Source organism: Ranitomeya variabilis, chromosome 8 (genome assembly GCF_051348905.1).
Source record: "Ranitomeya variabilis isolate aRanVar5 chromosome 8, aRanVar5.hap1, whole genome shotgun sequence".
Classification (NCBI taxonomy): Eukaryota; Metazoa; Chordata; class Amphibia; order Anura; family Dendrobatidae; genus Ranitomeya; species Ranitomeya variabilis.
Window position 1 is genome coordinate 176,601,323 of NC_135239.1, and position 16,424 is coordinate 176,617,746.

The 16,424-nt window shown below is 44.1% G+C and overlaps 1 protein-coding gene across 1 annotated transcript in view; it reads right to left on the reverse strand.

The window, feature by feature from the left end:
• Nucleotides 1-6,279: 6,279 nt before the first annotated feature.
• The window catches only part of ISY1 (ISY1 spliceosome associated protein), a 31,619-nt gene continuing 21,474 nt past the window's right edge, over nucleotides 6,280-16,424 (reverse strand). The window contains exons 10-11 of the mRNA XM_077275995.1: nucleotides 10,934-11,020; nucleotides 6,280-6,494 (exon numbers count right to left, since the gene is read on the reverse strand). Coding sequence (XP_077132110.1) covers nucleotides 6,387-6,494; nucleotides 10,934-11,020 — 195 coding nt within the window. The 3' untranslated portion in view covers nucleotides 6,280-6,386. The remainder of the gene's footprint in view (nucleotides 6,495-10,933; nucleotides 11,021-16,424) is intronic.

Sequence of the window (16,424 nt, forward strand, 5' to 3'; positions counted from 1 at the left end):
GCCGACACCAGCCAATCAGCGACAACTGCACGATTACAACCAACCAATCAGAGAACGCACACGGGTCCCGCCCAGAACCAGCCCCTGACAGGGGACACTTCCGCCAGAGACAATAACAGCGGCGGCGGGAGGAGGTGACGGGCAGCAGCGGCCCCGGAGTCACGGCTCTGTGCACCTCCACGGGAGGACAATGGAGGCGAAATGCAACAAATATCAATATATATATACACACTACATGTATGTACCCTCACACAATCCAATACATTATATACAAATGCATTTTCAGTGCGTTAACGCATCAAAAGCGCATGACATACCAAAACAAGGAAGTTGCAAAATCACAGCAGCTTTATTACACACCAAACAGACAAAAAAACGCACAGACACCCAAGGGAATTTTTTTTTTTTTTTTTAAAGGGAACCCGTCGCGTGAAAAAACCACTATTGACCTACAGATATGGGGTTATGAGCAGGTTAATAGTGTTCTGAATCTGAGCGGCGTCCGCACTTAGACCCCACTAATGGGAGAAAATAACTTTATTCCCCATGGCAGTGGTGCGGGGTCAGGTTTTGTCACCTTTCAGTGACCGTCCCCGGCACTGACTGACAGCCGGCCCTAAAGCTCAGCTGCTGTCAGTCAGGGTCGGGGCTGTCTATACACAGAGCGGTGACTGAACCGGTGCCACCTCCATCACTGAATGCTGCAGGGAGGAATGAGATTTCCCCCTGGCAGTGGGGCTCCAAGTGCTGGCGCAAACCTGCAGATTAACCTTATATCTATATACGGGTTAATAGTAGTGATGAGTGAGTGCACTCGTTGCTCGGATGACCTCCGAGTATTTTTTAGTGCTCGGAGATTTAGTTTTCATCACCGCAGCTGAATGATTTACAGCTACTAGCCAGCTTGGTTACATGTGGGGATTCCCTAGCAACCAGGCAACCCCCACATGTATTCAGCCTGGCTAGTAGCTGTAAATCATTCAGCTGCGGTGATGAAAACTAAATCTCTGAGCACTCACAAATACTCGGAGGTCATCCGAGCAACGAGTACACTCGCTCATCACTAGTTAATAGCGTTTTTTCATGTGACAGGTTCCCTTTAAATAATAGGTGCAGAAATTCTGAAGCCTCAAAAAGTCACCAAAAGCTGCTCATGGGAACAAAGCCCAAGTTTCAGCTCAGAGGTGGAAGATCTGAGCCTCCTATACAGATTAGGGGACGCACTTCCCACACACCAGGTCTACCGAGAGGCCGATATGATAGAACCCTTCCTAATCCTGCCCGTGTCCTGTTAAGACAAACGTCAACTTCTTAGGCCTCTTTCACACTTCAGTTGTTTGGCGTCAGTCTAAAACCGCCATTTTCCTCAAAAAAAACGGATCCTTTTTTTCAACGGATCCTTTTTTTTCCCCATAGACTTGCATTAGCGACGGAATGTGACGGATGGCCATCCGTTCTATCCGTCATGCGACGGATCCGTCGAAATTTGGCGGATGTTGTCTAGACATCGACGGACTTTGTAACGTTTTTTGTCGCCGCCTAATTAACGGTCCGCGACAGATCCGTCGCGTCCGTCATTTCATAGAATGGCCACCTATGGGCGACGGATCCGTCGCGACCGTCATTTCGGCGGATCTGTCGCCCCAATCCGTTTTTTCAATTTTTTTCAATTGCGCATGCTCCAAAAAGTATATACAACCCCCGAGTAACGGATCCGTCAAAAAAACGGATCCGTTACATCCGTTTTTTCAACTATTGTGACGGATCCGTCATTATGTCGGAAGTGACTGACGCCAAAAAACTGAAGTGTGAAAGAAGCCTTACAAGCTCTTTATTGAGCCTTCCAACAACAGCTTTCAAAGTAAGTTGTCGGCTGGTTACTTTTACAGCAGGGCAAGCCTGTACCTTTAAGAGTGATCTGATCATCACTTTAGTACGTGTTTTTGGAAAGCGATCCTTCAGATCTAAACTCTACATTGTAGGACAGAGATGTAATTCCCCAACCAGTGAAATTACCATGATATAATCCAAAAGAAAGGTTCACTGTAAAGACTCCACATCCAGATGTTGAATGGTTAATCCTGCGATGGTAATGAGTGGACACAGCAGGGGGGCTCTGATCACACAGCACAGGGATGCGAGACCACCAGGGTGCCAGACATCACTGCTATGATCTGCATCTCTTTATCCCCCCACACATACCTGCAGGGGGTGAAAAGGAGACAACAGGTTTGTCAGAGTAATCAGCATTTGTATATTCTGCCCAATTACATCCCAGGTAAAGCCCCCCATACAGAATAGACAAGGGTCTGCGGACCCCCCAACCTCTGCCAATATTGAGCGGGTTGGTGGACAATGTAAAATTTATGGGAACCCAGGATAATTTATTATTGGTGAAGACATTGATCCGATTTTAGACTGCTGATCGTGTCGCTCTCGCAGACATAAGCCACCGGCTGAGACATCCATCAGCGACTTTCTCATAGAGAACAAAGGAGATGTGGCCTGCGATGGCAGGAAGAAGACTGGACGGCAGGCAGCGAGGCGGCCGGAGCAGCGAGAATTGGGTTTATACCAGTTACCGGCCCAGTCCACCCGTCCATACACATTCACATTAAGAACAAGTCTACAACAGCCATCTTGTAACCCGTCTGCCTGTATTGGATGCAAGGAGTCTTGGGTTCCGTTCCCATAATTAATATTTGGTGCTTTTTTTTTATCTGTTGTGACTTTTAAGGGGCAAAACAAATCTGCATATTACACCACCGGGAAAGTGGATAAGATCTATATAAATCTGGTGGCCATCGATTTTTTTTAAAATTTGTATTATTATTATTATTTTTTTAATATTGCAGAAGATGACCGGAGTTGCAGTTTTGTAAATGGTAACACGTCACTTTCTCTTGCGGAAAATGTGCATTTTATTTGTGGATTTTCCCCACAGACTTGAACAAGATGTAGAAAATCCACAGATAAAATAACACGTGAGGTTTTACTGCATTTCCATAGCGGAAATCAAGTAACGCTGCATGTAATCCACATAGTTTTATTGAAGCAAAGTAACACGAAGAATATAAAACAAAGCAGTTTGATTTAAATTATAATGTATCAAAAAAAAAGACAAAAACTACAGCAAAAAAAGTTGCCTAAATTTGCTTATACAGTTGTGGCCAAAAGTATTGACACCCCTGCAATTCTGTCAGATAATACTCAGTTTCTTCCTGAAAATGATTGCAAACAAATTCTTTGGTATTATTATCTTCATGTAATTTGTCTTAAATGAAAAAACACAAAGAATTGTCCTAAAGCCAAATTGGATATAATTCCACACCAAACATAAAAAAGGGGGTGGACAAAAGTATTGGCACTGTTCGAAAAATCATGTGATGCTTCTCTAATTAGTGTAATTAACAGCACCTGTAACTTACCTGTGGCCCCTAACAGGGGTTGGCAATAACTAAATCACACTTGCAGCCAGTTGACATGGATTAAAGTTGACTCAACCTCTGTCCTGTGTCCTTGTGTGTACCACATTGAGCATGGAGAAAAGAAAGAAGACCAAAGAACTGTCTGAGGACTTGAGAAACAAAATTGTGAGGAAGCATGAGCAATCTCAAGGCTACAAGTCCATCTCCAAAGACCTGAATGTTCCTGTGTCTACCGTGCGCAGTGTCATCAAGAAGTTTAAAGCCCATGGCACTGTGGCTAACCTCCCTAGATGTGGACGGAAAAGAAAAATTGACAAGAGATTTCAATGCAAGATTGTGCGGATGTTGGATAAAGAACCTCGACTAACATCCAAACAAGTTCAAGCTGCCCTGCAGTCCGAGGGTACAACAGTGTCAACCCGTACTATCCGTCAGCATCTGAATGAAAAGGGACTGTATGGTAGGAGACCCAGGAAGACCTCACTTCTTACCCTGAGACATAAAAAAGCCAGGCTGGAGTTTGTCAAAATTTACCTGAAAAAGCCTAAAACGTTTTGGAAGAATGTTCTCTGGTCAGATGAGACAAAAGTAGAGCTTTTTGGGCAAAGGCATCAACATAGAGTTTACAGGAGAGAAAAAGAGGCATTCAAAGAAAAGAACACGGTCCCTACAGTCAAACATGGCGGAGGTTCCCTGATGTTTTGGGGTTGCTTTGCTGCCTCTGGCACTGGACTGCTTGACCGTGTGCATGGCATTATGAAGTCTGAATACTACCAACAAATTTTGCAGCATAATGTAGGGCCCAGTGTGAGAAAGCCGGGTCTCCCTCAGAGGTCATAGGTCTTCCAGCAGGACAATGACCCAAAACACACTTCAAAAAGCACTAGAAAATGGTTTGAGAGAAAGCACTGGAGACTTCTAAGGTGGCCAGCAATGAGTCCAGACCTGAATCCCATAGACCTGTGGAGAGATCTAAAAATGGCAGTTTGGAGAAGGCCCCCTTCAAATATCAGGGACCTGGAGCAGTTTGCCAAAGAAGAATGGTCTAAAATTCCAGCAGAGCATTGTAAGAAACTCATTGATGGTTACTGGAAGCGGTTGGTCGCAGTTATTTTGGCTAAAGGTTGTGCAACCAAGTATTAGGCTGAGGGTGCCAATACTTTTGTCTGGCCCATTTTTGGAGTTTTGTGTGAAATGATCAATGTTTTGCTTTATTCTCTTTTGTGTTTTTTCATTTAAGACAAATATAATGAAGAGAATACCAAAGAATTTGTGATTGCAATCATTTTCAGGAAGAAACTAACTGAGCATTATCTGACAGAATTGCAGGGGTGTCAATACTTTTGGCCACAACTGTAGGTGCAAAAATCTGCGGCATCAAAAAGGCACCGAGTACTTACTTTGGAAACGTGGCTTTCGGGTGCATTTACAACTGCGGGAGGAGCAACGCCTACACTACCGCTGACCAGTAATGTTTGCCAGTCCATTGTTCTCTGCAGCTCGGCTCCTGTTTGGTTGGGTAAATCAAAAGATCATTTCACCCAACAAATAAGCAGTTTGTTTGTTTGTCAGGTGAGTGGCAGCCTGTTCAGACTTCAAGGTTACCTTGACTTAGGAATAGGGGACAGTTCTTATGATACGCCATGTTGCTTACCCCATGTGCAGTCATTGCAGTAGCTTAGGTATCCATGGTTAGAACCACTAACAACTAACTTACTTTATGAGGGTTGTAACCATGGATACCTAAGATACTGCATTTGCCCTGTACATGGGGTAAATGACATAGCTTATCAGAAGAACTATACATTTTAATTTCAAGGTATTTGCCAATATCATTACACTTACACAATGAGAGAGGATCTTGGAGACGGGAAGCCCCTTTATATATGTATATGATTAGCAAGCTTCAGTCAATTTTTACACTCCTAGACCTCCTAAATGCGCAAGCGTTGTATTTTCGGTGGTGTTCTTGATGCGCGGCTGATATTATATATCATGTGGTTTTAAGGGGAACCCTTAAATTGGCTTTATTGTTAATGTCAAAAATGCCAAAAAAATAGTCTGCAAGAAATGCAGAAACTCGCGTTAAAAAAAAAAAGTTTGAAACAATGAAAAAGATCGCAACCGACCAGCAGTTGTTTAGTGGCCTGTTTAGATCAACACGGAACCATTAGTGACGCCGAGCACCTTGTTAACGGCAGTGCACCCCCTGTTTACACAGAACTATGGGCTGCTACGGACAATGATTTTTTATTTATTTTTTACTTTTAAATCTCACGCTGGATAGTTGGAAAGTTTTGTAAAAAAAAAAAATACATTTTTACCATCAATGCATACCCAATCTACACAAACACAAAGGTAGGGGGGCAGCAGTCCTAAAGCTGACATTCGCGTACCACCACCAAATCACAAAGGGGGCTGATAGAGATAACAGAGTGCAGCAGTGATTCCTGCCGTTCCCTTAGTCAATGATTGGCGCAGTAGCGTGCAGACGTGAGAAGATGGACATGGGATCCCTATTTTGTAAGCAATCAAACCACAAAGTAATCACTGATCTTGTAAAAAAGGAATAAATCTTATTTGTGGACCTGTAAGGCTCAATTCACGGCCCCCAATGCCTGGACCGGCCACGGGTCTTCAGATGCTGTTAGTTCGGGTCAGGAGTCCGCGGTCGTACCAGTCCATATACTGACAGTAAAAGGTGACACAAAGGGGGTTCTCCAGGTCTCTGCCTATTGTCTTGGCCCCCACATAGCAGCCCAGTACTGGTGACACAGGGCTCTAACCACAGACACCGCTGGGAGACCGTACCTGACATCACACCTCAACCACAATAATCACCCATGTGACCAAATTGGTTTTGTAGAAAATCAGTCTTATATTTTTAATTTTCTGTACAAAATGTAACAAAATGGGAATTTACAGGGGTCTGGTGGGCGGCTGCAGGTATTTACAATTTTAGACGCCTAAAAGTCGTTTAGCATCTTCGCTCTGAGCCATGAGAGCCTCGCTGGCGTACTTCTGGAGAAGTTCCATCTTCTTTCGTCGGAGTAGGGCTTCCTCGATCTGGAAGAATAACGCACAGGATCACTCTACAGGACCGTACACACCGTGCGATTGTCATCTAGTAAGGTATGTGCACACGGATCCGCAGCGGTTTCCCATGCGTTTACAGTATAATGTAAACATATGGGAAACGAAATTCGCAGTGCACATGCTGCGGAAAAAAACCGCGCGGAAACACAGCGGTTTACATTCCGCAGCATGTCAATTCTTTATGCGGATTCTGCTGCGGGTTTACACCTGTTCCAATAGAAAACTGCAGGTGTAAACCCGCAGCGGAATCCGCTATAGAAACCGCGATAAATCCGCAGCGGTTTTGCCCTGCAGTTTTCCCAAATCCGCTGTGGTAAAATCCGCAGTCCTCCACAATACGTATGCACATACCCTTAGCGCGCATGCATCTCCATCACGTGTGCAGAGCGGTAACAACTAGCGCATGTCCACATGATGCATTATGGAAATTTCTGCACGCCCCATTCAAAAACTGACTGATCAGTAGCATTTATTATCTCATCTGTAGATACTTCTATTTTCTTTAGGCACCCAGACACCTTTGACATCATCTTCCCCCCCTCATATAAATGCATACTAAAAAGGTCTATTCCCATCTAAAATATCCTATCCCAATATGTAGTAGGTGTCTTAATAATTTTAGCAAATACCTCCAATTAGAAATATAGTATAGTTCTTCTGATTCGCTATGTTGCTTACCCCACATGCAGGCATTGGAGTAATTTAGGTACCCATGGTTACGACCACTCATATAGTGACAGTAAGTTAGCTGTTAGTGGTCGTATCCATGGATACCTAAGCTTCCTGCTCACGAGGTAAGCGACATAGCGAATCAGAAGAACTACACTACATTTCTAATTGGACGTATTTGCCAATATTGTTATTGAACTTACTACATATTAAAATAGGATCTTGGAGATGAGAACACCCCTGTAATTTGACTGTGCATGTTTTTAAAGGATATATGGCTGAATAAAAATAATAAAGGCACAAAACTGCAATGTGGTAGATCCGTCATTACCCTGGTGAAATTTTTTTTTTTGTTTTATGGTTTTTTTAACCCCTTAACCCCTGGAACTTTTTTTTGTTATTTTTCGTTTTCCGCTCCCCTTCTTTCCAAAGCCATAACTTTTTTTATTTTTCCATCAATATGGCCATGTGAGGGCTTATTTTTTGCGGGACGAGTTGTACTTTTGAATGATACCATTGGTTTTACCATGTCGTGTAACAGAAAACACGAACAAAAATTCCAAGTGTGATGAAATTGCAAAAAAAAAAGTGCAATCCCACACTTGTTTTTTTGTTTGGCTTTTTTTGCTAGGTTCACTAAATGTTAAAACTGACCTGTCATTGTGATTCTCCTGGTCATTACGAGTTCATAGACACCAAACATGTCTAGGTTCTCTTTTATCTAAGTGGTAAAAAAAAAAAAAAAATCCCAAATTTGCTTTAAAAAAAAAATTGCGCAATTTTTCAATACCATTTTTGTGCAAATACGTTCTTTTGATCGTCCGTTATTGCATTTTAATGCAATGTCGCGGCAATCAAAAAAAACTTAATTTTGGCGTTTAGATTTTTTTTCTCGCTACGCCGTTTAGCAATCAGGTTAATCCTTTTTTTTATTGATAGATCGGGCGATTCTGAAGGCGGCGATACCAAATATGTGTAGGTTTGATTTTTTTATTGCTTTGTTTTGATTGGGGCGAAAGAGGGGTGATTTGAACTTTTATATTTTTAAATACTGCTTTAAAAAATTTTGGCATGCTTCAATAGTCTCCATGGGAGGCTAGAAGCATCCAGTACTCGATTGGCTCTGCTACATAGAGGTGATGCACAGATCACCTCTATGCAGCAGAATTACAGCATTGCTATGAGTGCCGACCACAGGGTGGCGCTCATAGCAATCCTTCATCAACAACTATAGAGGTCTTCAGGAGACCTCTGGTTGTGATGGCAACGCACCGATGACCCCCGATCACGTGACGGGGGTCAGCGGTGCGCGTACTTCCGGCCGCGTGGCTGGCAGCGCTTGTTAAATGCTGCTGTCAAGAGTTTGACAGCGGCATTTAACTAGTTAATGGGTGCGGGTGGATCGCGATTCCGCGACCGCCATTGCGGTCACATGTCAGCTGTTGAAAACAGCTGATATGTCGTGGCTTTGAGGTGGGCTCACCGCCGGAGCCAACCTCAAAGCGGGGGATACTGCCAGCTGACGTACTATTCCGTCAGCTCTCAGAAAGGGGTTAAACAAACTTCAGCTGAGACACAGGGGTGTTCCAAAACCAGAAAACCATTTAAATATGCATTATCACATGGAAAAAAAAGATGGATCAAACCGGTGTGATTTGTACCCATCAGATCCTTTGATTTCCCTGGTGATGAGCAGCATAACTGTCCCCAGGTTCTGGCTATTCTACCTGAAAGCGGTATGATGTAGGGGCAAAGACCCTGATTCCAGTGGTGTCACCTACTGGGCTGCTTGCTGCAGTTTTGATAAAATCAAAGCTTTCTCTGCTGCAGATCTAGCAGTTCTCTGAATTCTGAGCTCTGTATAAACCCACCCACAACCCCGATTGGCAGCTTTCTATGCACACTGTGCATAGGCAAAAAGCTGTCCATCAGCAGTGGGGACGGGGTGATACATCCCTTATAAATATGGAGGACTACATGGCAGCGGGTTCACTAGTCCTCTAGTGATAAAATCAATGTTTCGTCAGCGCAGATAATCAAAACTAAAGCAAGCAGTGCAGTAAGTGACACATCTGTGGAATCAGGGTCTCTCTCTACATTATGCTGCTCTCAGATGGGGAAGCAAAAACCTGGTGACAGGTTCTCTGTAAGGAAATTTGTTCATTTAAAAAAAAATGTATTATGACAACTGGAATGAGAATACCGCACTGATAATGGATCTTTATTTGATGGTAAATATAGACGAACAAATCTAGATTAATCATTGCTATATTTAATTTGGAGCTTAACTGCAAATAACCAACTGAAAGCCAACATGATGCAATTAAATAAAAAAAAAGGTACAGGAGCATTTGGCAAGAGTTACCACATTTTTTTTTTTTTTCTCTTTTTTCTCGCTCGTTTAAAGGTCCATTCACACAGACCGATAACTGTATGGGGACAGCACAATCGTTACTGTGATCGTTCTGTCACCGCACATTTTGCATACTGTCGGCAGCACATCTTTGTTTTCATGGAGGGATAAGAGGCAGACAACAATGATTTTATGGAAGTTAATGACAGCTTCTTTGCTGATTATCATTCTGCAAATTGCAGCCTAGAAGGTGCACAGGGGCCCTGGCTGGATGGATGCGATGCTTACAAGGACTGCGCTCCTTGCCTAGGAAACCGGCCACCTCTGAAATAGCAGCTTGGGCCTGTAACGTAGGCTGCAAGCTTTAAAATAAAATAAAAAAACAGGACATTTCCAGTAAGGTTTGTGCACAATGTAACTTAAATGCCGCCACATCGGCTGGGTTTTTGAAGTAGGTGAAGTTTTTCCTGCAGCTTTTTGTTCGCCATCTATCTGGTCAGCTTTGCCTGCTGACGGCGGTTTTTTTCCTTAGACTTTATATATAAACTAGTGATCAGAGCAGTAGAATCGTCAGGTCACTATCTTTTAACCACTTCAAGGCTTTCAAAGTCTGAAAGGAACTAAAAGAAGCTTGAAAGACTGAACATGTGCACAGCAAGTCGCTTTGACATTACAGTGAATGTGTTCAGCCTTTTTTCTTTTTTGTTTTTTTATTAAAACATGTTTTTAGACCCCAAAGGTTATCTATGGAAAGCATCTGAAAAGTTGATTAAGTCTATACCTTTGTATTAAAAGTCAGTTATCTAGGAATACATTGGTGAATTTTTGTGCAGGGTGCTTGATCTGCAATTACAGCTCACCAGCCTCTTTCTCCTCCTGCCAGTGATGGACAGGTCACTCTTCTTCGTGACCTGCTCCCTTATCCCGAGATTTCACCCAGGGCGGCACACGCGCAGATCAATAATCTGGATCTTGTAACGTCATTAGGACCTTACTTCCCATGCGCCGCTTGTGTGAGATCTCGGGCTGAGGAGCTGGTCACAGAGAAGAGTGACTTGTCAATCATAGACTAGAGGCCGGCGCTGGGAGGAGAAAGAGGCTGGACATGCCGGAGAGCTGTATTTACGGTTTAAGCCCCCTGCACTTGTGACCTCATCTGCATAAATTCGCCAACAGATTCCTAGAAAACGGAGAAACAGTCTTATAATACAAGAGATTAAACATAATCAACATTTATTAGTGTACGGTCTAAAAACCTGCCGACAGGTTCCCTTTAAGCGCTTTTTTAGGCGTCTTCCTGCCCGAAAGAGACGCTGTGTGCACATACCTAAATTGCAAAGTTTTTTACAAGCCATTTTACCTTTTTATGATCGTTTGAGATTCTTACCTCTTTTTGAGAAGGCACTGGAACATGTGCTATGAATTTCTGCTGTCCCTCGTCTCCTTCATTGTCATTGTCGCTGTCTTCTCCAGACTGAAACACAATTTATCATACGACTGTTAGTTACAAGATGTCCGATGTACATGGCTGTTGGTAAAGGATTTTTTTTTCTTTATACTTCTAATTAGGATCATGATGGAGCACCATCCTCCAAACGAGCTTCGGGCCACTTGGCAAAAATCTATCTACATGGTTGCACTAGATAACGTCTTGGCTCAAGGTAGACAGAATGAGGATTGTATGTCTGGATTTACAAATCTGCAGTAAATAACAGTTGCAAAAAAAAAAAGTCGTTGAAGTTTGGAGAAACGAGATCATGTAGGTCAATCTGTGCAGCAGATTTCACTCTTTGCAATGCAGAAACGTCATAAAAATCCAAGATGTAGAGATTTTAAAGTGGTTTTGGTGCAGATCCGCAGCAAAATCCCCACAATTAAGATGATGTGTGAGCCTGGCCTTCTACAGGAAAGTCTCTATAACTCTCTACAATATCAATGTGGACCTTTCGAATGAGCCCCGGTGGTTTAGTTTTGGTCATGTGGGTAAACATACATCCATATAACGCACACAATAACAGAAAAAGCATGGCATACACATTGCCTAAGTCTTAGGGTCAATAAACATTGAGTAACTGGTGGACACGCAGCATTTTCATGACCATCGTGTCAATCTGTCTCATGAAGCTTTGTTCTGGGTTCACGTACTGGTCACGTTGTGCCCTAATTCTATGACCTGTGTCGGTGCTTTGTGTTACGTCCAGAATCACATTTTGGACACATGACTTCTCGGGGCTAGCGACCTGTGCTACAATATTCCTAAAAGGGCAAAGGTTCCGCTTAGACTCATTTCGATCATCTGTTGGGAGGGGGTGACCTGACTTTTTCTAGGTTGTATTATTCTACTGAAAGTGGCCAGTGCCATTAGGATCATGTGACCATGTGTCCTTGGTCTGAATGTTTAGGACGTTGATGTAGGTCAGTAGCATCTATATGAAAGCCAGGACCCAAGATTTTCAGCATACACAGAGTCATATTGCCTCTTTCGCATAGAGCATCTGGATGTCATTACATTCCCAGATAAGGGATGCTCACATACCAGGCCATCACTGACATGAAATAAATTAGGATTTCAGCATCAGACACATAAGACCAGTTTGTGGTTAAGCAGCAAATGTTTCCCTGAAAATAAGCCCTACTTTGATTTTACAGGATTTTTGGAGTATGCCTTAACTACAATCCCTGCTCCAAAAATAAGCCCTAGTTACAGTCAGGGCCGGAGTTAGGGGAAAGCAAACTGGGCAATTGCCCAGGGCCCCCCACTCTCTTACAGGTCCCTAGCTTTTCTATTCTGACTTCAAGACTGCTTAAGGACCTTTGATGACATCATGATGTCACTAAAGGTCCTTTAACAGAGAGTCTAGGCTGGTACGTGCAGTGTGAGTGAGAGAGAGAGAGTTAGATATATCTATGTATGTTATTGTGAGGCAGTTATGTGAGGTTCACCAAGTGTCCCCCAGAACGCGCCTAGAAGCGTATTAAGGCCGCTAGAGTGCATTGCAGTCACAGGCATAGCTGTGATTGCAGTGCAAAATAAAAGTGTGGTCTTGGACAAGCTATCTGCCTAAGGCAGAATTAAGAAAACCCAGCATGGGCTTTTATTTTTGGAACAAATTTCAGGATGGTAGTGGGGCAGTTTGCTACCTCTAGGCCGGGTCTTACAAGTGGCCCATGGCCACAGATTTCATTTAAAAACCCTGCAGCAAAGGGTTGGGTGTGTCAGTCTTGGCTTGCAAACTGCAGAGCAGTTTGGCTCTGCAAGGCTCTGCCTGTGTGAAGTAACACAGAGCCAAGAGAAGCCAAAATGCCTGGCACTCCTCAGCGTAGCAACGTAGTGCAGTCGCCCATGACAACCGGTCTTGGATACGGACCATCTCGATTCCCGGCTGCGATCCAGAGGATACCATTTGTTTTCCGCTTGTGAGTACGTTGGACATTATTAAAGAAACTTTGCACACTAGCACACATATACAAGTAAGTATATATACACACACACACTTACTTGTGTATACACACTGCACTTATAGTACATTCCAGTCTAGTTTCTGTTGACTTTCGCAGATAAAGGACCTTTGGTGACATCATGATCACATGCACATACAGGGACATGTAAAAGGTCGGGCACTCCTGGTCAAAATTACTATTGTTGAGAACAGTTAAGTTGAAGATGAAACTATCTCCATAAGGCCTAAAATATATAATATATTATAAACTGCTCAATAAAATAAAGGGAACCCTAAAATCCCACATCCTAGATTTCACTGAATAAAATATTCCAGTTTAAGTCTTTATTCATTACATAGTGGAATGTGTTGAGAACAATAATACCTAAAAATGATCAACGTAAATCACAACTAATATCCCACGGAGGTCTGGAGTTGGAATGGTGCTCAAAATCAAAGTGGAAAATAAAGTTACAGGCTGATCCAACATTCAGTGGAAATGCTTCGACAAGGAAATGATGCTCAGTAGTGCGTGTGGCCTCCACGTGCCTGTATGACCTCCCTACAACGCTTGGGCATGCTCCTGATGAGGCAGCGGATGGTCTCCTGAGGGATCTCCTCCCAGACCTGGACAGTCTGTGGTGCAACGTGACCTTGGTGGATGGTGCGAGACATGATGTCCCAGATGTGTTCACTCAGATTCAGGTCTGAGGAACGGGCGGGCCAGTCCATAGCTTCAATGCCTTCATCTTGCAGGAACTGCTGACACACTCCAGCCACATGAGGTCTGGCATTGTCCCGCATTAGGAGGAACCCAGGGCCAACCGCACCAGCATATGGTCTCACAAGGGGTCAGAGAATCTCATCTCGGTACCTAATGTCAGTCAGACTACCTCTGGCGAGCACATGGAGGGCTGTGCGGCCCTCCAAAGAAATGCCACCCCACACCATTACTGACCTACTGCCAAACCGGTCATGCAGAAGGATGTTGCAGGCAGATCGCTCTCCACGGCGTCTCCAGACTATGTCATGCCTGTCACATGTGCTCAGTGTGAACCTGCTTTCATCTGTGAAGAGCACAGGGCGCCAGTGGCGAATTTGCCAATCCTGGTGTTCTGTGGCAAATGCCAAGCGTCCTGCACGGTGTTGGGCTGTGAGCACAACCCCCATCTGTGGACGTCGGACACGCAGACCATCCTCATGGAGTCGGTTTCTAACCGTTTGTGCAGACACATGCACATTTGTGGCCTGCTGGAGGTCATTTTGCAGGGCTCTGACAGTGCTCCTCCTTGCACAAAGGCTGAGTTAGCGGTCCTGCTGCTGGGTTGTTGCCCTCCTACGGCCCCCTCCACGTCTCCTGGTGTAGTGGCCTGTCTCCTGGGAGAACCTTCAGTCTCTGGACACTATGCTGACAGACACATCAGTCATTCTTGCCACAGCTCACATTGATGTGCCATCCTGGATGAGCTGCACTACCTGAGCCACTTGTGTGGGTTGTAGAGTTCGTCTCATGCTACCACGAGTGTGAAAGCACAACCAACATTCAAAAGTGACCAAAACATCAGCCAGAAAGCATTGGTACTGAGATGTGGTCTGTGGTCCCCACCTGCGGAATCACTCCTTTATTGAGGGTGTCTTGATAATTGCCAATAATTTCCATCTGTTGTCTATTCCATTTGCACAACAGCATGTGAAATTGATTGTCAATCTGTGTTGCTTCCTAAGTGGACAGTTTGATTTCACAGAAGTTTGATTTACTTGGAGTTAGATTCTGTTGTTTAAATGTTCCCTTTAATTTTTTTTGAGCAGTGTATATATATTATAAACACACACGTTCATTGTCAATTTTTCATTTTAAAAATTACAAAAAGGAAAATGGGCAGATGCATAAGTGTAGGCACCCTTGGAGATTTGAATGCTCTGATAAATTTGGCCTAAGTTTCAGACCTTAATTATCCGGTTAGTGTTATGGCTTCTTCACCATCATCGGTAGGAAAGGCCAGGTGATGCAAATTTTCCAGCTTCATAAAAACCCAGCTTCCTTTGACCGTGTACCACAATACTACAGTCATACAGTGGGTATGGAAAGTATTCAGACTCCTTTAAATTTTTTCAGTCTCTGTTTCATTGCAGCCATTTGGTAAACTAAAAAAATTCATTTTTTTCTCATTAATGTACACTCTGCACAACCATCTTGGCTGAAAACCCAGAAATATAGTAATTCTTGCAAATTTATTAAAAAAGAAAAACTGAAATATCACATGGTCATTGTATTCAGTATTCAGACCCTTTGCTCAGTATTGGGTAGAAGCACCTTTTGAGCTAGTACAGCCATGAGTCTTCTTGGGAATGATGCAACAAGTTTTTCACACCTGATTTGGGGATCCTCTGCCATTTTTCCTTGCAGATCCTCTCCAGTTCTGTCAGGTTGGATGGTGAACGTTGGTGGACCGCCATTTTCAGGTCCCTCCAGAGATGCTCAATTAGGTTTAGGTCAGGGCTATGGCTGGGCCAGTCAAGAATGGTCACATGGTTGTTTTGAAGCCACTCCTTTGTTATTTTAGCTGTGTGCTTAGGGTCATTGTCTTTTTGGAAGGTGAACCTTTGGCCAAGTCTGAGGTCCAGAGCACTCTGGAAGAGGTTTTCATCCAGGATATCGCTGTACTTGGCCGCATTCATGTTTCCTTCAATGACAACCAGTCATCCTGTCCCTGCAGCTGCAAAACACCCCCATAGCATGATGCTGCCACCATCATGTTTCACTGTTAGGATTGTACTCGGCAGGTGGTGAGCCGTGCCTGGTTTTCTTCACACATACAGCTTAAGGTACCTTCACATTAAGCGACGCTACAGCGATAGCGACAACGATGCCGATCGCTGCAGCGTCGCTGTTTGGTCGCTGGAGAGCTGTCACACAGACCGCTCTCCAGCGACCAACGATGCCGAAGTCCCCGGGTAACCAGGGTAAACATCGGGTTGCTAAGCGCAGGGCCGCGCTTAGTAACCCGATGTTTACCCTGGTTACCAGCGTAAAAGTAAAAAAACCAGTACATACTCACCTTCGCGTCCCCCGGCGTCCGCTTCCCGCACTGACTGAGCGCCGGCCCTAACAGCAGAGCGGTGACGTCACCGCTGTGCTTTTACTTTCACTTTAGGGCCGGCGCTCAGTCAGTGCGGGAAGCAGACGGCAAGGGACGCGAAGGTGAGTATGTACTGTTTGTTTTTTTTACTTTTACGCTGGTAACCAGGGTAAACATCGGGTTACTAAGCGCGGCCCTGCGATTAGTAACCCGATATTTACCCTGGTTACCAGCGTAAAACATCGCTGGTATCGTTGCTTTTGGTGTCAAACCTGACGATAAACGCCGGTCTGACGACCAAATAAAGTTCTGAACTTTCCTAAACGACCAGCGATATCACAGCAGGATGCTGATCGCT